We start from the raw sequence: 22,921 nt of genomic DNA, 5'->3' as shown, positions 1-22,921 counted from the left end.
ACTGTCCAGTTGTTTAAAGACATACCACTTCCCACTCTGCCACCTCCTCTTTCCCCTCTGGCCCTCCCCCGCTCTCAGGTGCACTGGAGAGCACCCCACACCCCGCTACCCTTCACCCAGGAAGCCTGCCCCTCCTGAAACTCCCACAGGGCAGCCCCAAAGGCCTCCTTCTGCTGCTCCAAGTCCACTGTTTGCCCTGCTTTGGGCCCCCTGTCCTGACTGCCAGGCCCTGCAACTGCAGAATGTTCTAGAATCTTTATTCTTTCTGATTGCTGTGCCACCCCAGTTCTAGCCTCCAGCTCAGTCTTGGACAGAGGTATCAAAATGGTCTGAGCTCCATTATCCTTATCACCATGAGTAATCACCCAGGTTGTGATTTTTGGTTTTAACATGTTGATCCACATGAATATTACCCATTCAAAAATTAAATTTAAAAACCACATTTGGGGAGTGAGGAAGAGGTGGGAGATAAGGCAGACTCTGACAGGGGGTGGTAACTAGGAATGAGACCAATGGGGAAAGAACAGATCCTGAATGTCCAATTCTGAGCCCGCTGGTAATGTTCAGGCCTGCCTGGGTCTGGTACCCGAGCTCTAATTTGTGGTTATGACTCTAGTCATAAAATGCCTGTTTGCCCATACCAGCTGAATTCATTCCTATGGTCTTTTTTCCAAATCTGGAGCAAAAATTCTACTCCAATAATAAGTTAAACCCCCAATGAATAGACAAACAATATGCCAGACCTCAGTGGGAAAAAATTCCACTCCTGTTTTTAGTTCCTCTGAGATACCTATTTGTTTTATTTTAAGCATCGCTAAACTGAAGATTTACCTTATTTCTCACCATTTATTGATACCACATCTCAATTCTCTGCTTCCTCTTTAAACTTTAAATACAGCTTGTTTCTTATTTCTCATCCCATTTCTTTTTTTCTCTTTCATTCATTCGTTCTCTCATTCAACTAACATAGATTGTGTACTTAAGTTCCAGGCGCTGCACTAGGCAGTGTGGAGCTATAATACTGAATCAGAAGTTACCGCCCAAAACTTACCAGTAAGGAGGTCAGAAAACATGTACTAAATTGTTTGATAAAGGGTAGAACATCAAATGTCTTAAAAAAAAGAAGTAAAAATAAAATGGAAGAATTGAGGAAAGCTTCATGGTCTTTGAGTTGGTCTTTGAGATGTTTAAAATCAAACAAATAGGTATCCTAGAAGAATTAAAAGTAGGTTAGAATAGATAGGTTTTATATATGCAGAGGAAAGAGTTAGTCCAAGGAAGGTATCTTAGTTTGCACCAGCTGTCGTAACAAAATACCATAGACTGGGTGGCTTAAACAACAGATTAATTTCTCACAGTTCTGGAGGCTGAAAGTCCCAGATCAAGGTCCTGCAGGGTCGGTTTCTGGTGAGAACTCTCCCTGGCTTGCACATGGCTCCTTTGTCCTCATATGGCCTTTCCTCTGAGGGTGTGCAAGGAGAGAAAGCAAGAACTCGCTGGTGTCTCCTCTTATAAGGACACTAATTCTCTTGGATCAGGGCCCCATCCTTATGGCCTCATTTGACCTTACTTCCGTAGAGACCCCATCTCCAAATATAGGCACACTGTGAGGGTTAGGGCATCAACATATGAATGGAAGGGGAAAGGACAAATATTCTGTCCACAAAAATGGGACTGAGAGAGAAGAAAGAGGAAAAAAGGCATTCTAATGGAGTGTGAGATGAGGTTAGAAAGGCAGCAACATTTTTAGACCACCCTGCAGTTGAATTTGGTTCTGTGGCCCTTGAAGAGGAACAGCAAGAAAACTGTTGGAAAGTTGGTTGGGGTTGGTTTGTGGTGGGTTGGATGCCAAGTTTAGGAGTTTAGATTTCATTCTTCAGGAGCTATACAAAGTTTCTAAGTAGAAGACTGCATTATAGGAAGATTAACTGACAGGTACCAGTGCAGTGATGCTGGGTCCTGCCGAGTTAGGGATTGAGGGAACTCTTGCCGCTCTATGTAGAAAAAAATCTTCACAGTTTACAGAGCACTTTCTCACATATTATCTTGACTGACCTTCACAAATGTGACCAAGGGATACACCATTTCACCAGCCACAGGTAGGACAAAGGAACAGAGATAACTATTTCATGCCACAGGAGCCCCCAGAAAACCAAGATGGGACACCACCCTCTCTGCTCTGGAAGTCCACACCTGAATCACAGCCACAGCCACTGTGGTCTGTGCAGTAATCATGAATCTAGGGCAAACATAAGGTTCCCCGGGCTGGCCTTGGCCTCCTGAGCATAGGTCAGACTTCCTGATACATGTATTTTTAACTTTAAAAGTTTTTGACATATAATAAACATACATAACAGTTTGTTTTATGTACATTTATTATATGTTTTAAAGAGGGAGGATGGGAAAAGCTCAGTGGTAGAACATGAGCTTAGTATGCACGAGGTCCTGGGTTCAATCTCCAGTACCTCCATCAAAAAAAGAAAACAATAAATAAACCTAGTTGCCTCCCCCCAACAAAAAACTGCATTAAACATAAATGTATAAGAGCTGAACATATAATTTATCATCTAAAACAGAACCCATTTGAGCATGAAAAAAGGTACTATTCATCATTTAACCTAGTTTGAGGCTTAAACTGGGACAGTCCTAGGGAAAGATTACATTCACTTTGTAAACATTTATAATGGTAACGCGAACTACCCCCAGTTGAGAAAACCCCTGTATATCCCTTCTAGATCATACACATGTTCTTTATCCTAGATGTCACAATATCCTTACTTTCATAGTGATCATTTCCCTTTTCAGTTCTTTATTTTAAAATTTAGGAATCCCTGAAAAGAGAGCAAGGACATATCCTCTGGTGCAAGGGTGCAGGAGTCAAAGAGCTAAGTGTAGTCTTGCTTCCAACACTCCTTACACTGTACTCCCACCGTGCAAGTCATTTAAATATCCTCAGCCTCTGTTTTCTCTTCTGTAAAATTAGAAAAATCAGCATTATGAGGGAGGTGTAAGGGAGCTATTTTCAGAAAAGAAACAACTTGGGATATTTGGCATGGTTTATATCCACCCAAAGCAATGAATTTTCCTCATGACCATGAGGGATCACCGTTTGTAAAGGGTTGCGTCTGTTCATGGGCTTGTGTTTCATTATTGAAAAGCAAAAATAAAAACAACTCCTTCACAACATTTCCCTAGTTAGATCCGACTGCAAGGAATAATAAGGTTAATAAGAAAAAGAAACTAAGGACGGTTAATTAAAGATTAACCACTAAGCCTAGATGCCACACAAATCCTTCTGGACTCACTGTGCAAATCTTTCCTCCCTAGCAACGTGACATTTTGAGGCTTTGCTTTCCAGAGGATGCTCATTTGATATTCACAAAGAAAGTTATGTGATGGAAGCTTATTAACTTGGAACAGAGACTAAATTGTATCAGGCTGCCTCACCTGATACAATTAGTCTCTGAGTTATATGTCAAATTACCATAAGCAGTTCCAGAATTCTTTGGTTCCCTCCTGCGAGCATCCCTGCAAAGCTCCATGTGTCCTTCTTGGCTTCTGCTTGTAATGAATTAAATATATAAGTCAGAGTCATAGATTAAGTCATGGACCTGCCATCACTTGAACTATAATGGAAAAAACCCCTCACTTTTCATTTTGATGAAACTGCGCTAATTCTAGTCCTAAAGCGGGGACGCAAACTAAAAACACCTGCAGGGGCCAGTAAAGTTGTCTGGGTAGGGATGGCGGCAGACTGTCTTAAGGGACACACCCTGTCTAAAGGGGAAGCCATTACTCACAGGGGCCATGGCAGCTGCAGAAATGCAGGGCTCATGTTCACAATTTTTCAACAGAAGCCAGAAATTTATATTTTATGTAAAACCTTTTGCTTTATAAATGTGGGCAACTAGTTCAAATGAATTTTATAGACTGACCTCTCCAGAATCTATACTCATAAATCTGTTTCTGAGCCTGGAAGGGAACGTAAAGCTAAATTCAACACCTTCATTTTACAGCTGGGGAAAGTGAACCCCCGAGTGGACAAATGATTTTCCAAGGGGCAAGTAATTAATTCAGCAGCAGAGCTGGCTCGAGAAAGAATACCTGCTTTCTGTCTCCTGCATCACTGTTTGTTCCACGAATCAGAAGAAGATAAACGGTTTTAGGCCTAGTGTTTAAAGTTAGCAGACCCTGGGCGGGGAGGGTACAGTGTGTGCTTAGCATGCACGAGGTCCTAGGTTTAATCCCCAGTACCTCCATTAAATAAATAATATAAATAAATAAACAAACAAACCTAATTACCCTCCCTACTCACCAAAAAAATTTTTTTTAAAGTTGGCAGAGCCAAGTCTGACTTACAGTGCACCCAGAACATCATCTATTCACCATTCTACTTTTTCACTCTCTCTGGCTTCTGGACAATGTATAGGAGGCATTCTGCTATTATATGATGCAATGGGCAGAACATTTTTGTCCCAAATTGATTTTTCCCCTCTCCCGGAATCTGTCACTGCTGTAGGGCTCTGCTGCATGAAAGGAGGGGCTCATGTGTCTGGTCGGGGAAGGAGATTGGTATGGTCATCAGTCCAAGACAAGCAAGGCTCACTCAGTAGGAGACGATGAAGTACAGAACTTAACATTCACGTAACACTCCCATTGACCTCAGTGGGAGTTGTGCTTACAGGAACTGCAGGATCAGCAGTTAAATAGAGACTGGAATGAAGCAATAAAGCTCAAGTCATAGGTTATTATTAGGATTGTCTGATTCCAGCTTCATATTTACAAAAGAGTTCACTTTTATTATCTAGTGAAATCGCCCTCTGTTGACACTTAGGACAGGTTCACAAAAGAACCCCTATTGAGACCCAAATTGTGATGTGTGCGTGGTTGAGTAAACTTGGCAAATCACAGAAGTCAGGACAGGGGCCAGCAAAGTTTAGAAAATATGCTTAGCTGTTTTTGTCCTGTTGGCCCACAGGGCTCATAATATTCCACTGTTAGTGATCCATGCCTAGATCAGTGACTGGTACACAGTAGGTACTTAATTAATATTTAGGGAATAAATGAAAGTGTTGACTGAAAGAAAAAGGTACAACCTATGAGTTGTGAGAAGAGTTGTATTCAGGGTCTTACTGAGGAAACAGCCTCTCAATAGCTCTGAGGGGCCTGCCTCAAAGAGGCAGGGGGAGAAGCCAGCATTTAAAGATGATGCGGACCAGGGCACAAGTGCAGTCAGGCATACATAGGTAAAAGTCACAGCTAGTCACAAGGGACAAGTATCTCAGTTAATGATTTTAGTGCTTTTCTATGTATGGGAAGATGTAAGAATCCGGTTAATAAAAAATTCTGAGATCTATCTAACTAAGGGACCTGTATTTCCAAAGCACAGAGTTCTTCATCCTGTTTGTCATCCTGAATTCCTTCCAGGGTGTACCGTCATTAATGGCTGCAGTAGCTGAAGACTCAATCCTTGTAGAACCTGAGAATGAACAACATTCTTTGTTTTACAAAAGGATGGATTGATAGGTTCACATTCCTGGCTGGACTCATGTAGTAGGACCTCCCAACCTAATAAGGCAGACCTACTTAGGACCTTGGCTGCTTCCCTGGAGCCATCCAAAGAAAGGCCAAGAGTCAGTTAGAGGAGGGTTCTGCTGCTGCCTTGGCACAAAGCCATGACCTTTAAAGCCGTGTGTGGCTGAAGGTGGGGTGGGGTGGAGGTCCTGTTTAGGTTACTGCTGGTCTCCCCCAGCTGGTGAGCTGAAAAGCCTCTGCAGGCTTCCATGACTTTAAAATAAATCCTCTCCCTGTAATAATGAAGGACTGAAAATACTTTATTTGATACAACAATCAATTAAGAGAAAAATCTACTCCTGAAACTCTTTAAGTCCAGCATCTTTTGAAAAGTGTTTGTGACAACAAAAGAATTAGGTCTCTGTTTCTGTAGCTCTGCTGTTAGTAAATATAAATGTTAAAACGTATTAAATGATTGCAGAAGGTTCACAAGTATATAAACGAGGTGGTAGGTAAATGAGTCATTGCTGCAATTCTTTAAAATTTTCTGTACATTTGAAAAATGGTAATAATAAAATGCTGGAGGTAAGCCTATCAAAAGACCTACAGGGCAGCTTTTTAAACCACATTCTAGCAGCAAAAGAAGCATCGGCCTTCAGCTGGTCCTGACATCACATGCTCACAGCAGCCAGACAGATCTTAACTAAAAATAATCTAAACTCTGCTACGCACGCTTTCAAAGAACTTCGTACAAATGAGGAAACAAAGGCACAGAGATGTTAAATTATTTTCTCAAGGCCAAAATACTAAGCGGCAGAGGTGAAAGGGAAAAAAAACTGTAACGTTTGGCATCAGCTTTTGGCTCTTAATCATCACTCCATACTGCCTCTCCCTCTTAAAGTTCTTAAAAGGTCACATTCCTAGTTGTCTATTTCACCTATTCTTAATATTTAAATAACTTTATGGCATGTTCCTGGGTAAAATACATCTACTTTCATTTTATATTGTCTTAATACATATCTTTTCTAGATTCTATATCAAACGCGATTCTTAAGATGTACACTTTTGTTGGAAATTAGTATATAAAGTATGTTATTCTTAGGAAAAGAACAGTGTGAATTTCTAGCCCAGTCTCATCACTCAACGTCTTCTGGGGGAACTGAGAAGTTCAGAATGACAAGCAAAAAGCTACTAACTCTTCCTCCTAAATTTAGAAAAGCCTAATAAACGAAATAACCAGAACACCCCCCCTACTTTTTTTTCATTATTTCCCCTCATAGGATCTTCGAGCACTCGTGCCTAGTGAAGTATGCTTAATCCCAGCTGTAGCATTCTAACTAATGCTGTCACTGAAGTAGGGTACAATTGGGTAGATATTGAAATTTAGAACCAAGAAAGCACTGTTTAGAATCAAGGTCACAAATATGAATTGGGCTTAAAACATACTACCTATCCTTTCCTCGGTTTGTAATAGTAAGTTAGGGACTACAGCTGAAGCCGACTCAGAAATCTGACAATTTCTCCATTTTTAAAAGCTTTGTTAAAACAGGGGTCTGTCCTGTGAAATTCATCCCAATGTTCTACAAGATCTAAAAATTCTCATACCTCTAACTAAAGAATCTCTCGGGCCATGCCAGTTCCCCCTGGCTCTTTCTGCACTGAGATCAGAGCAATTAGTCAAGATTATATCAAAATTCTCCATTCCTTGAAATTCTTCATTCCTTGAAATTCTTCATTCCTTGAAATTCTTCATTCCTTGAAGGCTGTTACTAAAAAACTGAACTCTTGGCTCCTGATGACAAGGATAATGGCTTATATTTTTCTGTGTCCCCCTTTCTGTGTCCCCCTGACAAAGTCTTCAAGTACAACTGGACTTCAATTTATTTAATCATTCTTGAAACTTTCCTTAATGTTTTTAATTTTCAATGATGTAACCATCCTTGAAATATTCCTCAATCTTCTTCTTTTAACTATAGAAACTAGAACTAAATCTAATACCTTCCTAAAAGTTTAACCAGGACACCTTATAAAGGAAAAAAAAAAAAAAAAAACCACCATTTTTCTATCTCCTAGCTCATCTTTTAAAAATTATCAAACTCTTTCTGATCTGGTTAAGATTTACTGCAGATACTCATTATACTGTCACACATTAGGGTGAACTGGGTCCAAAAAATTATTATTCATTTGTTTCTTCACTCAAATAAAAAAAAACTGTTTAATTTAAAAGACCAGTTACCTCAAGAGCACTCCTACCAAATTTAATTTGGCCGTCTTTTCCCAGGATTACCAAGATTTCAGTAGGAATTTTGTTTAATGAGCAAACATGCTGAAAAGTCCAACAGGTGCTATGCAGGTCAGAAGGAGCACGTTTTGTCTGAGACCCTTGGCCAACTGTTACTTCTGAAGCCTTTCTTGCCCATTGGCCAGGCTTTTCCACTGCTTCTCAGTTCCATTTCTGACCACTAAGTGGCACCAGAACTTTGAATTAGTCAAGACAAAAACTGCTTAACTAGTCTTTAGGTGATTTGCTGTGAACCTTTAATTAGTACTTTGTAAAAATAATTCATTTATTTTTATCAGTAATATAGAATACAGTGGATGTTTTGCCGTTTATTCTTGCTTGTAAGTATGTGCTATGTGGAAGAGCAGGATAAGACATAGTGACGCATTTCTTAGCCTCCTGCCCAGTGTCTTCACTTGTAGAAGTCAGTTGTAGTTTTTGCAGCATTTCTTTGTGTCACAGCAGCCGCCAGCAGCATCAGGGGGACACCTGGACTTCATATGGTCAGACTCTTCTGCAAGCTGGAATGGATCTGTGATTATATCCTGTCAAAAGACAAACCAGGATGAAAGGACAAATTAAAGGTGTTTTGATGGACCCAAACACTAATATTTCAGTTTGATTTAGGTTGCTTTTCCTCAAAGAGGGATAAAATTTTACAATTCTGTGGGGTCCTGGGAGTAGCATCAGTCACTCAGATATAAAGGTGGCTGTCTTTTCCTGAAGCTTCTAATCAAGGTATCACTACTTTCAAAGTAAACTTCATTTAAAGCTTCTGAAAAGTGGTCCCTATTGGGCCAGGAGAGCTGACTTTGCTTTGTTTTGTTTTGTGGTATTCCCTTTTTTTTTTGCCTTTGAACTTTTTGGAACTTAGACACTGAAATGCTGAAATTCCTCTCCTTCCCTTCCTCTAATCTGAAAAAACTTTCTTCTCTTGCTCACGTGTAAGTCCCAGAGATCAAGACTATCATTAGTAAGTGCCGATGTTGAGATTGCCACCACGACCAGCAGGATTTCAGGGCAGACTAAGTGGAATTTTTAACAGATAAGACAGTCATTATTTTTCCTCCTTTCATATTCAAATGAGATGCCTCCAACAGCAGTGCCAGTAGAGACAGCAAAAAACCAAGCACAAAGGTTAGAAGTCCAGAGTATGAACAAGCCACCTTACAGAATGAAACTGAATTCATTAAACATAAATTGACAGTCATTTTTGATTGGTGGTCACTGCAAATAGAAGGGTGTACAAGACAGGCACAGAGCCTACACTGATGAACTGCAGTCTTAGGGACCACTCCCTTTACTGAAATAACTTACTGGTGGCCTTGGCCTCCCTGACCCTCAGTTTCTGTCTTTCTAAAGTGAAGAGGTCTGCCTGGACCTGGGCCACCGAACAGCAGACGAGCATCTGACAGGAGATCTCTGAGCCTAGGAGAAGGCTGGCTATACTGGTTGCTGCTACCAGGCCTTCACATCCATTGAATTTCCTCCTTGCAGCACATTGGCATTCCTGGTTGGAAGAGTTAGCCTCTCCTCTTTTTCACCCAGGAAAATGATTTTCCATACTCTTCTTCCCACCGCATGTTCTCCCCACCAACAGGAGATAGTAATGTCAGTATCACTTCCAAATGCATGCTCCCAGCCCTAAAAGCTCTCAAGACTGGAACAAAATAAGAGGCAGCAGTCCCTTCCAGCACCAACATCCTGTGATTCTATCAAAAGTATAAATATGGAGACCCCCAGTAGAGCAGATTGGTTAAGAATGTCAGCTCCAAAGGTTATTATAAGATACCGAGAGTTCCCTGTGCTATACAGAAGAAATTTGTTTTTTATCTATTTTTATATGTAGTAGTTAATATTTGCAAATCTCGAACTCTCAAATTTATCCCTTCCCACCCCCTTCCCCCCAGTAACCATAAGATTGTTTACTATGCCTGAGAGTCTGTTACTGTTTTGAGGATAAATTCATTCGTGTCTTCTTTTTTCGTTTTTCAGATTCCACGTATGAGTGATATCATATGGTATTTTTCTTTCTCTTTCTGGCTTACTTCACTTAGAATGACAATCTCCAGGTCCATCCCTGTTGCTGCAAATGGCATTATTTTATTCTTTGTATGGCTGAGTAGTATTCCACTGTATAAATATACCACAACTTCTTTATCCAGCCCTCTGTCAGTGGACATTTAGGTTGTTTCCGTGTCTTGGCTATTGTATGCAGTGCTGCTGTGAACATTGGGGTGCATGTATCTTTTCGAATTTGAGTTCCCTCCAAGACATATGCCTAGGAGTGGGATTACTGGAGCATATGGTAAGTCTATTTACAGTTTTTTGAGGAATCTCCATTCTGTTTTCCATAACGGTTGCACCAAACTACATTCCCTTCAAAGAATATGAAAACAAATAAATGTCTGTATATGTATGTATATGCATGACTGGGACATTATGCTGTATACCAGAGATTGACACACTGTAACTGACTATACCTCAATTTAAAAAAAAAGAAAATTTAGTAAAGAATATTTAAAAAAAAAAAAAAAAGGAATGTGAGCTCTAGAATCAGACATGGGTTCAAATTCACTGCTTTCCAGCTGTTACCTTGGATTAGTAAATTAATCTCTCTGAGCCTCAATTTCTTCATCTGTAAAATGAAGAGTATAAGGAGTATTGTGAAGACTCAGTGATGTGGTGCCTTGAACATATTAACTGTTCAATAAAGGCTAGGTCTCCTATATTATTACTACTATTGTCATGTGATTACTACCATGACTGTTAATTGAAGCAAGACAGTACACAGCACACATCCTATATGCATCATTTCAGATGCAGTGCAATTCTTTAAATAGCAAAATACACTTTGCTTGTCAGGATTAAAAAAAGAAGGGGGGACGGTGTAGCTCAGTGGTAGAGTGCATGCTTAACATGCACGAGGTCCTGGGTTAAATCCCCAGCACCTCCTCTAAACATAAATAAATAAATAAACCTAATTACCACCCCCCCAAAAGAACTAAAAAAAAAAAAAAGAGGAGGAGAAAAAAAGAAAAAGAAGGGTTCTTGAAAATAGCCATTATCAAGTCAACCCTCAGTGAGAAGCTGTACTTTCATTCCTCTGTTGCAGCCACTGATAGGAAGACATAAACATGAGCAATTCCCTACATGCCACCTGCTCATTGTACTCAGGAATGTATCATTAAGGTCTTCCATTAAAAAGATAAGGAGTCTTCTCCCAAGAGCACAAGGTTTTAATCTCTAGGACACACAGCTGTTTCATTCTTTCAATCTTCCTTGGTGTCAATTATCCCCATTTTACAAAGCTGAAGGGGATGTAAAGACATCTGTGCATCAGTGGGCTGAAAGAAATAAGGCAGGACAGAAAGGAGACTGTTGGGATAAATCAGTCCAAATATGCAGAGTGTTGCCAACTCCTACCTGAGGTCAGGAACCCTCCTGCACGTGATGTGCTGCTCACTAGGAGACCTACGCTGGAAGGAAAGGGTCTTCTGTAGAAACAAACTCATTTAACTACAGTTTTCACAGCCAGAGTGCACCTGCAGTAAGTGTTGTCGGGGGCGGAGGGGGAGAGACTCCTTTTACTTGTAACTGTTATTTTCTGACAGCTTTTAGTGCCAGGATCCAGGAAACCAGGTATGGAAGAATTAGAATGATGAAAACCTTTCAAAATAAACATTCATTCTGACCAGTTATCAGTGAACTACCGTGAGTTTCAAAATAGCAATAGCATTCCTGAAATGCAATGGACTAGAAAGTCAGAATTCACATATCTCTACTTTCCAAAAAAAAAAATCACCTTCTTAGAAACACAGGAAGAGTGACAATACAGAGTGCTTGAGAATTTAATAAAACAAAGAAAGTTCCAGCTCTAGAGGTGGCTTCTGCACTTATCTTGGGCTGGATTCATGCTGGTAATAGTGGCCAAATAAGAACATATTAGGGTTTTTGGCTCCAGGATTCTTGTCTCCAATTAAACTTCCTCAGCTACAAATGTATCATTTTGGAGCATGATCTCTAAATAAGCTTTGCTCTTAAAGACTGCTTGTGAGGTAACAAAAGGAGAAAAAGGCACAGGGTTACTTGTCTACCAGTGTTTGCTCCATGTAGCTAAAATTACTACAAAATACAAACAACGGAAAGCAAAAATTCATGGAGAAAAGATTCCAGAAATTCTGAGAATCCAGAAGAAAGGGTGTTCGAGAGAATGAGGAAAGAATCCTGCAAAGATGATCAGAATGCAAATACACAGAACATGGTTCCAAGAGACCAAGAATCTTAAGACAAATCCATAACCATAACCACTTCTATTTCTTGAGTAGGTATCATGTGCCAGGCATTGGGTTAACATTTATGCATATCATTCCATTTGATTCTCACAGTCTGAGGGAAAAAGGGATTATTACCTCTCCAATACACATGAGGAAACTAAGGGTTTAGGAGGCTTAGGTCACACATAAGTGTCAGGGCCAAAGATTTGACCCCAGTCTACCTGATTCTAAGGCCATGTACTTAAACCCCACGCTCTGCCACCATCCCGCCCCAGCTTATTCTCCTGGGCTTCCAACACTCAGTGCCTTGAGGTACTTCACTGTAATGACTTTGGTAAATGTTAGGTCTGTAAGACAAAAGAGACTTGAAATCCAACACCAAGCCTGTTCTAAATAATAAAATATTATAAATTAATGAATAGATTAATCAAATAATTACAACAGCATGAATGGGGAAAAGGTAAAAATAAATAAGAGAAAGAGAGATATTAATATCTGTTATAACTAGTTATTCATCTCTGCATAGGGTGGTTGTGAGAGGTGACCTGAGATAAATTATGATAAAATGCTTTTAAAAATACTATAGCATACACCAGAGATTGACACATTGTAACTGACTATACTTCAATTTAAAAAAAAAAACAACAGAAATAGGTTCAAGGGAAAAAAATGCTACACCAATATTTCAGTTACTAGAATAATTCTAAATATGAACCTAAGATATTTTAGAAAATACTCATTTTAGAATACAGAGGAATACTCGCTCAAATATACATTTAAGAAATTAGATATGATAGAAAGTAGCATTTCAAAACAGGGAAATTATTTAATAAATGAGTAGAAAAATTTGAGCTAGTTAGTATTTGGAAAAATAGTCACACTCTACCTCAATATTTATGCTAAAATGAATTACAGATGGAATAAAAATGTAAATGTGAAAAACAAACCATGAAAGTACCAGAAGGATCTTCATGACGACCTTGGATTAAGGAATACATTCTTAGCTACAATACCCAAAGCACAAGCAACCAAAGAAAAAATAGATGAACTGGACTTGATCAAAATTAAAACCTTTGGTGCATTAAAGGACAATATTAAGAGAGTGAAAAGACAATACACAGAATAGGAGAAGTTTTTGCAAATCTTGTATCTGATAAAGGTCTAGTGTCCAGAATATCTAAAGAACTCTTACAACTCTATAATCAAAAGAGAAACAACCCAATTTAAAAATAGGCAAAGGATGAGACATTTCTCCAAAGAAAATATACAAATGGTGAAGAAATCATACAAACAGTCAAAAGCACATGAGAAGATGCTTAACATCACTAGTCATTAGGGAAATGCAAATCAAAACCACATTGAGGTACCACTTCCCACCAATTAGGATGGCTCTAATCAAAACAAAAAATAAGAAGTGTTGGAAAAGATGTAGAGAAACTGAAACCCTTGCACATTGCTGGTAGGAATATAAAATGGTGCAGCCAATGTGGAAAACAGTTTGGTGATTTTCAAAAAGTTAAACAAAGAATTACCATATGACCCAACAATTCCACTCCAAGGTATAGACCCAAAAGAACTGAAAACAATTACTCAAACAAGTGCATGAGGCACATATACATATAGCAACACTACTCACAATAACCAAAAAATGGAAACAACCTAAACATCTATCAATTGATGAATGGATTTTTAAATGTGGTATATCCATACAAGGGAATATTATTCAGCCACAAAAAGGAATGAAGTACTGCTGTATGGATAAACCTTGAATATATTACATTAAGTAAAAGAAGCAAGACAAAAAAGGCCATGTAGTATATGATTCCACTTATATGAAACGTCCAGGATAGGCAAATCTCGAGACAGAAAGCAGATTAGTTATTGCCAGGGGTGGAGGAGAGGGGAGATTGAGGAATGACTCCTTAATGGGTATAGGATTTCTTTTTGGGGTGATGAAATTTTTCTGGCACTAGATAGTAGTAATGATTGCACAACCCTGTAAATGTACTAAAAGCTGCTAAACTGCACACATTAAAATGGCTGAAATAGTGAATTTTATGTTATATACATTTTACCTCAATATTTTAAAAGTACTAGAAAATATATGTAAATTTCTAATGTTCACATGGAGCAGGTCTTTCTAATTTTAACATCAGAGCCAGAAACCATAAAGGAAATAACCACATAAAAATTGAAAACATCTATTCAGGGAAAAAAGCAAATAAGATAAATGACATGCTAAGAAAAACCATTTGTAACATATAATAGATAATATAGAGCAATTTAAAAAACACAAGTATCACTCTAATAAAGAATGGTCAAAGGAATTACATAGGAAGATCATAGTGGACAAAATATAAATGGCCGATAAACATGCCAAAAAGTTCAAGATACGTAAAACAAAACAACAGATTATTTTCTTCTTATCAGATAAGCAAATCTTTTTAAAATACCTGCTATTAGTGAGAGTGTAAGGGAAAGGTATCCTCATACACTGCTGGTAGGCATGTAGACTGGTACAAACTTTCTGGAGGACAATTTGACTATCTCTCTCTCTCTTATATATGTATAATCTGAATAATTTTTTCCAAGGTAATGCAACCTTTTTTGTATCTGTACCCCTTTGGGAACCTGATGAAAGTAACAGATCCTTTCCTGAGAAAATATTCCCATGCATATAATTTTAAGGGGTTCATGGATACCCTAAAGTCCATTCCTGGCTGCACCAAGTTATAAATCTCTGACTTACTCTCAGCTTTGGAAAAATGAAGCTATGAAATTAATTCAAATCATTCTATAGATACAAAAATGCTAGAAATAAATTATGGTGGCCAACTAAAAGAATAATGATTTGTTTCTTGCTTTAGTGGTCTGTGGCAAGCGTAATGATTTTTTAAATGGTTCTCTGATGGTAGGAAATTGAAAGCCAAACAAACCTTTGCTTGTAAAGCAGTGCAGCCTCCACGTGTTGGCAACTTCTCTCCAATTGGTCTGATCAGAAAATCTTGGGCAAATCGTGAATTCTTCAAGATAGCTGCTGTTTCTTCATCTACTTCAACAGTTTCACCTTTCTGAAGGGTAACATGAAAAATACATACTAAGAAATGCCACTTTAGTCTCAAGAGAAAGAAAATGCCCAGAAGTTTTACTACTGAGCAGCATCTCAAGATAAAAGATGATACCTTTTGATAGGGTATTTTCTCATGTTCAGACCCTGCTGCTAGCTTCATGCTTACTTCCAAACAGAACTGACCCGGGTCATAATTACTTTTCTTTGGTGACAATGCAAAAGGATACCTATTGCTCTGGTGTCTAGTCTGCTCAGAGGTAGATGTGGAAAACCACTGCTGAGTTTCAACTTCTTTATTGCTAAAAAGGGGGCTTTGGACTAGTGGTTTTTAAGGTGTATTTCCTTGAGTCCAGGTGCCTGGGAGGTGTATAAAGGGCCCACACCTTGGGAACCAGGAGTGAGCATAGGAGATTCTGAGCTGTCCAATCCCTGCTCCTATCAGATAACTCTGCTTGTACCCCTTCAGATACTGGGGTTATATAAAGCAATGCCTGACACCCAGTAAGTATCGGTCTTTTAAATAAAATTTTGCTAAAGAAATAATTCTCGATAATAAACAACAAGGTCCTACGGTACAGCACAGGGAACTATATTCAATAGCTTGTAATCACCTATAATGAAAAAGAATATGTAAATGTGTATATATATATATATGTATGGACTGAATCACTATGCTGTACACAAGAAACTAACATAACATTATAAATCAACTATACCTCAATAATTAATAAATAAATAAATAAATAAATAAAATTTTCCTCAAAAGAAAGGTTCCTGGAACAAGGGTAAGATTAGAAAGAATACTGAAAGTTGTGGAAATTTTTATTTACCTTAAATGTGAAATTCGCATCAAATACCAGTCCTTTTTCATGTCCTGTGATTCCTCCATTGTAAGTAACTTGGCATCTTTCAGTTGGTCCTGTCATAGGGAGCTTGAAGAGGCGAAATGTTGCAGAAACAAAACGACAGTCACCTAAAAACAGAATATACTCGTGGTTCATCTCCAGGACTCTTAACGGCTATTGCTTTGCTCAGGAGATGAAGGCTGCACAGGTTATAAAGATGATTTTCTTCTTTGCAGGCCATCAATTCTCTTTCTGGGCACTTCACTCTATTTACTGAATAACTTCGAAGTGCTTTATTAAATATCAAACTTTGGGAAGTTGCCATTAAACAGGGGACAGGGTGGACACTTCCAGATAACACAAAGTTTCCTTGATGAGACTCACTCCGTAGACACTTGCTAATCACTGAGTTTGAACCATTTAGGGTGCAGTTGTAATAGTCCCTGCTGCTGTTTCTTACCGATCACACTTTCTAGTTCCTTATTTTGAACTGTAATGAGATTGGCAGTGACCAAACGTGGAGGGCAGAAGCCAACGTTTTGGGCAAGGATAGCAAGGTCCTTCCAGTACAAAGCGCCACCCAGGCACTCACCTAAAAACAGAAAAATCACAGACCAACCAATACAACCAGATATTAAGGGAACTACTCTTCTATATAATTGATTAGGCAATGGTATTAATGAAAACATTACTGCTGGATTATATAATTAGTAGCAATTTTTTTCTTTTTCTTTTTGTATTTTCCAACTTTTAAACAATATCCTTTTCTTATTGTATAATAAGAAAAAAATAACATAATTTATTTTAAAAGCAGGAACTTTTGATTTCATAGCCAGACTGACCACACACATGGAATTTATCTCCTCAACATCCAGAGACTCCATGAAAATGACAGTAAAGGAATCAACAACATGCCAATGATGAGAACAGAAGGGAATTAAAGAGGGATCAGCTCTGGAACAGTTACCCCCATTTTCACACTAGAGCTTTTAAAGAACTTTTCACATTTATTATCCCATCTAATCTTCATAAAAGCCCTATAAGAAAGACTGAATTGTTACCCACATTTTACAGTCTGGAAAACAATGATTCAAAGAGATTAATTAACTTCTCCAAGATCATACCAGATTTGAGTGTCAGAGGAGGAACAGAACCTCAGGCTCCTGACCTAATCCCACATGTTCCCACATCACAAAGCTCAGCCTGGATATTAGCAGGATGGAGCGCTATACTTGAACATGCATCTGCCTTAAAACAAAATAAAACAAAAGAACACCCCTACCCCATAATATTTTGTGTGTCCTGATTTCCTCTGGCAATTCAAGGCTAGCATAGACGTCACTGAAATACAGCTCTCCTCCATGCTGAAACAGCAGAATTAGTCCAAACAAGGTTAAAGATGACATTGGTTCCAGATAGCCAAGAAAGGAATGAGGGATAAAATCAATTTTTAAAAAAACAACAGACATTCTTGAGCTGACACTTTTTGAACAAATAACAGCTGCCTCCCTAGTTACAATCAATAGCCAACTGCCAAGGTTTTTTTCAGTGCCCTTCCCAATAGTAATAAAATAGCTCTACAAGAGTGTCTCTCTCCTAAATAAAAAATATTCAGGTTACCTAAATTTTTAGCCAATCTGAGCCAAATGCAGCCCCAGGTTGTTACAGAACTAACAGAAGAAGTAAACAGTATTCATAAACTCTTCTTCCTTAAAAAGTACACAGCCTTTGTAATGTTGTTATTTATTTTTATAATAACACATTATATTTTCAAAATAATCACCCTGAAAATCTCAGGCATATGAGTGATTTTCAGATTTTATTTAGCTAATTTCAGGAGCATGGACATCTAGAATCTACAATAGTGTCTACCTTCTACAAGCACGTGAGCTGGTCTATAAAATGGCTCACAGAAATCTCAGAATCTTCCATCTTCCATCAAAAAGAGACACATCTCATGATACATATGGAGGGTGTAGAGTCCTGCAAGTTTTTAGAGAGTAGTTAAGGTAAAAGTTCCATCTTCTTTAACTTCCCAAAGATCAAGCATCCTGACAGATACAAAATAAGGAGCCCTGAGAAACACTGTCCATGCTAGAAAAGAATATTCAAAATAACCTTAGTAGTCAGTCCAAAGGTTCCTGCAGCTCTGCTGATGCTACATACAGCAGCAGGCAGGAGGAGAAACAGCCAACAAAGCAAATATTTACCATGTTCAGTCACAATCGTGACTCTCAGATTTACTACCTTTTACAACCTGAAAGGTCCATAGAGGGTATTCCTGTCACGTCCCCTTTTTGCCACTCTTTTCAATTTAGTGGATAAATTAAGAGTTTGAACTCTCAGCTCAAGGGGACAAGAACAGGACAGATCCCATGTTTACAGACCACGTGTCTCCCTCTTCTCACCTTTAGTACTCGATACACCTCCTGCAGCACTCGTTGTTTGTCAGGTACAAGGTTAATGACACAGTTTGATCTGAAAAAGAACAGACAGAATGTCAAGCAAATCTGCACACCACTTAGAGAACTTCAAATCCTTCTGGTCCCTAAAGATGGCTCCCACCATTTTGTCTAAGCTACCTCATCCTTCCCACCTCTGTCCTCGCTTCCCTACGCTCAACTTTTCCCCAAGATAAGGGAGAGGCACTGAGTGTTTAAAATCTCAATAAACTGTTAGCAAGTTTAACTGTACAGAACAAAAAAAAAAAAATCAGGCGTGCTTCTTATTTGTTTCTGCCCTGATGTTCACTATGCAACAAAATGACCTGGGACCAGATGCCTACTGCCCAAGGCATTTCCGGTATCACATGTAAATAGACTAAGTTCCTCAAAGGCAGCTTTATTAAGGCTGTCACTGGGCATGATTTGATGACAACTCAAAGGAAAAACAAAAACACAGAATCCTATAATTTGCTATGAAAATAATACTAAAGATAACAGGTCAGAGTATATTATATGAGCAGACTCAGTGGTCTTGCTGGTCTTTGGGGCTCATTGGTAAACCACGGTTAAGTTCAAAATAAGTTCTCCCTTGGGCTAGTGTGTTCTGCGGGCTGGTGGGCTACAAGCGCCTCAGACCAGTTCCTTCTCTTTATTAAGTCATGCTAAGCTTCGTGTAACACCCTAAATGAGAGTCAGTTCAGGAAAAAGTGGTGACATTTGTGTGTTTAATAGGAAAGGGGCTATATTCATAACAGTGAGGCTATAGACCTACATAACAATATCATAACTCTCATTCTTGATTCCAGCCTCTCCCAATTTCTCTATGTAGCCATAAATGAAAGTCACATTGGGTGCCCGGAAGCCGTATTTTTCCATGTGATAGTTCATGTACTTCTTAGCCACTTCTACCTAAAGGAAGAAAAATATCAATTTGATCATTAAAAATTTTTAATACATTACTTTTTCCCTAAAGTTCCCTATTACTAATGGAATATACTTCCCCCAGACTATTTTGGGTAAGTAAACAAGGTTCATCTTGGCGTGGAGGATATACTACAGTGTGGGACAGCTCAGTGGCCATAAACTCCCCACTGGGTTCATGGGTTTCGCCTGAATAAGCTCTTCACTTAATAAGAAAATCTTTCATGACAGATGGCAGAAAGAAGGAAAAGACCAAACTCTATTTAGTTATCATGATATTCATATATCAGATCAAACCTCTGACTCTGTGTTTTTTACCAGAAAAGCCCCTAATTATCAGAGTTCTCAGTTTCCAGGTCAGGAAGCAGTAGTGGCACAAATGAGCATTGCCTTCAGCAGCCTTCTGAAATTATCCTTGAAGAGTCACATGCAAAGAACTTTATCTCTAAAAAAATGCTTTTCAGAATTTTTCCTCCTGGGTTTTGAAATAATTGCCTCACCTGACCTTCTGTCATGTCTATTCCAGTGACATGTCCCTTTTCACCAACCAGCTGACTAAGTGCATAGCAATCTCGGCCACTTCCACTACCCAGGTCCAAAATCCAGCAGTTTTCCAGACACTCAGGGATGACCAGACCACAGCCATAATACCTGGGAAATAGAAAATATACACATATTTTTTTCCCCTCTAGAGACTAGAAGATATGGAACCACTGAATCTTACAACCCCTTCCTCCCTCCCTCCCTCTCTCCTTTCCTTCCTTCCTTCTATTATTCATTCAGTTTCTTTTTAGGTGCTTAGTCTCCCCCACAGCACTAGAAGCTCCATGAATATCTGCTTTGTTTACCATTGTATTGATGGGCACCTGTACCAGGTTCTAAGACAAATAAACCAACTACAATATTTGTTAGGCATTAACTGAGCATCTAATGCAGGTCCAGGACTTGCTAGTTATTGAGGGAGAAATGTAAAACAAGAATTCTACCCCCTAAGTGTATTTAACTGGGGAGGTAAAACACAAGCAGAGAAAACATTTCCCATGATTTACTGACAAACTGAGCGGCACAGGCAGTAAGCACTGTAGTGGTTTGGGAAAGGGGTGCTCAAGGATTAGAGAAGGCTTCACCAAGAAAGTAGGACATTAGTGAGGTATTGGATGGGCAGGATGTGGAAGGTAGAAAGGAGACTGAAGGCATTCTAGATTGACACCTGCATCTGGGCAGGCAGAAATCACCTTGGTAGTGCTGACGGCAGGAGAAGGGAAAGGTCTGGCTAGAGCAGTATTGTGCATCAGAGGGAGCCAAGGTTGGTTAGGAAGGGAGGGCCAGTTTGGACAGCCTTGAATGTCAGGTCCAAGGAGTGTGAATGTATCCTTCTAGTAAAGGAGTGTGGGGGAGTCACTGGACGTTCTTAAACAGAGCAATAAGATGATCAGTGTTGTGCTTTACCAGTTTTATGATAGACAAGGCAAGCCTCATGGGTTGGGGGAGACAGGTTAATTCCCTAGTGACCTGCATCACTATCTTTTGAGAAAGCTGCTGTGTGGGTCTTCCTGGAGGCAGCACAGGGAACTTCACCTCAAGGATACTTCCTCGTGTACATTTTTCAGAGCTTCCCGGATGTGCCTGGGGACCGGCCCGGCTGCAGTGACACAGGCATTGGTCTGGAGGTCCGCTGATTTCCTCAGCACCTGCCCGTAGTAGGTCTGGCCCAGGGGCCAAGGGTAGGGTGAGGGGTGGGGAAAGAAGAGCCAGAGCTGGTGTCTGCAGGGCCAAGTCTCCTATGCGCGCCACCAACTCCACTCCAATCCACCCAAGTCCGCTGGCCTTTGCTCCCTCAGAACTCTCAGCCCAGGCCCCGCCCTGCCCCCACCCCAGGGATCCTGGGGGACAGACACCCGGGCCAGGCTGGGCTTCCAAAGGCCTAATGCCCCCACTCAACCCAGGCTGCACCTCGGCCACTCCAGGCCCTGCTGCTGTCACCTGCACATCCTTCCGGATCTCAGCCTCGCGCTGGGTGGCCACTGCCGGGAGGGGAAAATGGTAGCTGAAAGGCGAGGGCGCTGAGCACGGGCGTGGGGGAAGGGAGCCCCGGGGCGGAGGGGTAGTTGAGGGTTGAGGGGCAGGCGGGGACCGCTAGTGGTGGTGATAGTAGCGGGGTGAGGGGAACAGGGTTAGGGGCAGAGGGCCTGCCCTGAGGGCGGATGGGGAGGCGAGGGGCCGCACTCACTGTCTCCTCCTCGGTCTCCGGACTCTAGGACTTGGGTCCCCCGCCGCAGCCAGCCCGGTGCTCCCGAGGCCCCGCCCCGGGGCAGGCAGGCCTGATCCCCGCCGCTGAGCTGGCCGGCCCCGCCCCGCCGGGTCGGGACCCCACCGCCGCCTCAGCGCGACGCTCGGCGCAGTCCTGTCACCTGTCTGTACCTGATGCTCTGGCCCTGCTGGGCTCAGTGTCATCTTGGCTGTGTTCGGTCCTTCCAGCCAAGAAGAGGCTGTTACTATGAATTAGTATCTTCCTTTATTACTCCACTATGATTTTCATTTTATAAATCTCGCATTCGACCGAAACGAACACATATATATATTGATTTTTGTCCCTTTGTGGAATGAGATCACCTTTTCTTAATCTACCTTTTACAGTCAGGTTTATGGAGCTATAATTTACATTCAGGAAAATTCACCTTTCTTTATAAAGTGTACAGTTCTGTGGATTCTAACAAGCGCATGCATGACCACAATCACGATTCTCTCAACCAGAAGTTTTTTCGTGCCCCCTTTTAGTAAATTCCCCCACCCCTAGCTCCTAAACAACCACAGACCTATTCTCTCCTTTTTCAGAATGTCATAGCGATGGAATCACACAATATGTAGCTGTTCTCAGTCTATTTTGAATTGTATTTAAGAAAGCAACTTTGCTAAGTTCATTTTTAACCTCTAGTATTTTTTCGTCAACTTACTTGTTTTCTAGGTGTCGTCATTTCATCTTGTAGAAAAAAATTTTAATCTATTTTTTCTTCCACTCCTACACTCACATATTTTATTTCCTTTTGTGGTTGTAACAAGCATTTCTATTCATCAGGATAGTAAGGAGATAATGGGGTTCCAAGTGAAAAGATATCCAAGTGGAAGATTTACTAAATTATTCTAATTTTTCAATCACATCTTCCAAGAACAACCTTTCTAGATGTCAATTAGTTGTTAAATATTAATAGGAAGGTGTTGTATTTTGATATGTTTAACAAATTAAACATATGGAAATGATCCTTGTTGGAATATTTTTATAGGGTAGAATATTTCTAACTATTAAATGTATAAAAATAAGTTTTTATAGATATCTGGTTTTTGGCAATCATTTAATGGTGAAAACACTCCCAAGTATTAGTTTTCAAAATACCCTCTCCATAAAATTAATTCCTTTGGAATAGCAGTCGCTTTCTCATTCACTGTTAAAATGGTATCTTTATCTTGAAAGGACAGATTAGTGGGAGGTTAAGGAAAGCACTCTATCATTTTCTACTTGCTCACTTGTGGTTGCTTTATTATAATATCTTCAATCTGTGATTATTCACAAG

The 22,921-nt window shown here is 39.9% G+C and overlaps 1 protein-coding gene across 3 annotated transcripts; it reads right to left on the bottom strand.

Annotated features, from left to right (window-relative positions):
• Positions 1–5,816: 5,816 nt before the first annotated feature.
• On the bottom strand, positions 5,817–21,870 carry AS3MT (arsenite methyltransferase). Of its 3 annotated transcripts, XM_010987134.3 has the most exons (11): positions 21,583–21,672; positions 21,336–21,376; positions 20,931–21,058; positions 19,853–20,003; positions 19,204–19,340; positions 18,396–18,465; positions 17,270–17,351; positions 16,448–16,579; positions 15,973–16,115; positions 15,009–15,143; positions 5,817–8,340 (listed from the first exon to the last, which is right to left on the bottom strand). In XM_010987134.3, coding segments are annotated over exons 1-11 (1,140 nt in total). In that variant the 5' UTR covers positions 21,584–21,672; the 3' UTR covers positions 5,817–8,220. The 3 variants fall into 3 exon arrangements, with proteins under 3 accessions (XP_010985436.1, XP_031317539.1, XP_031317540.1); XM_031461679.2 differs by lacking the exons at positions 20,931–21,058; positions 21,336–21,376 and having other exon boundaries at positions 21,583–21,866; XM_031461680.2 differs by lacking the exons at positions 16,448–16,579; positions 20,931–21,058; positions 21,336–21,376 and having other exon boundaries at positions 21,583–21,870.
• Between the last annotated feature and the right edge of the window lie 1,051 nt (positions 21,871–22,921).

The sequence above is a fragment of the Camelus dromedarius genome, chromosome 8 (assembly GCF_036321535.1).
Source record: "Camelus dromedarius isolate mCamDro1 chromosome 8, mCamDro1.pat, whole genome shotgun sequence".
NCBI lineage: Eukaryota > Metazoa > Chordata > Mammalia > Artiodactyla > Camelidae > Camelus > Camelus dromedarius.
This window is presented reverse-complemented; position numbering and strand designations above follow the sequence as displayed.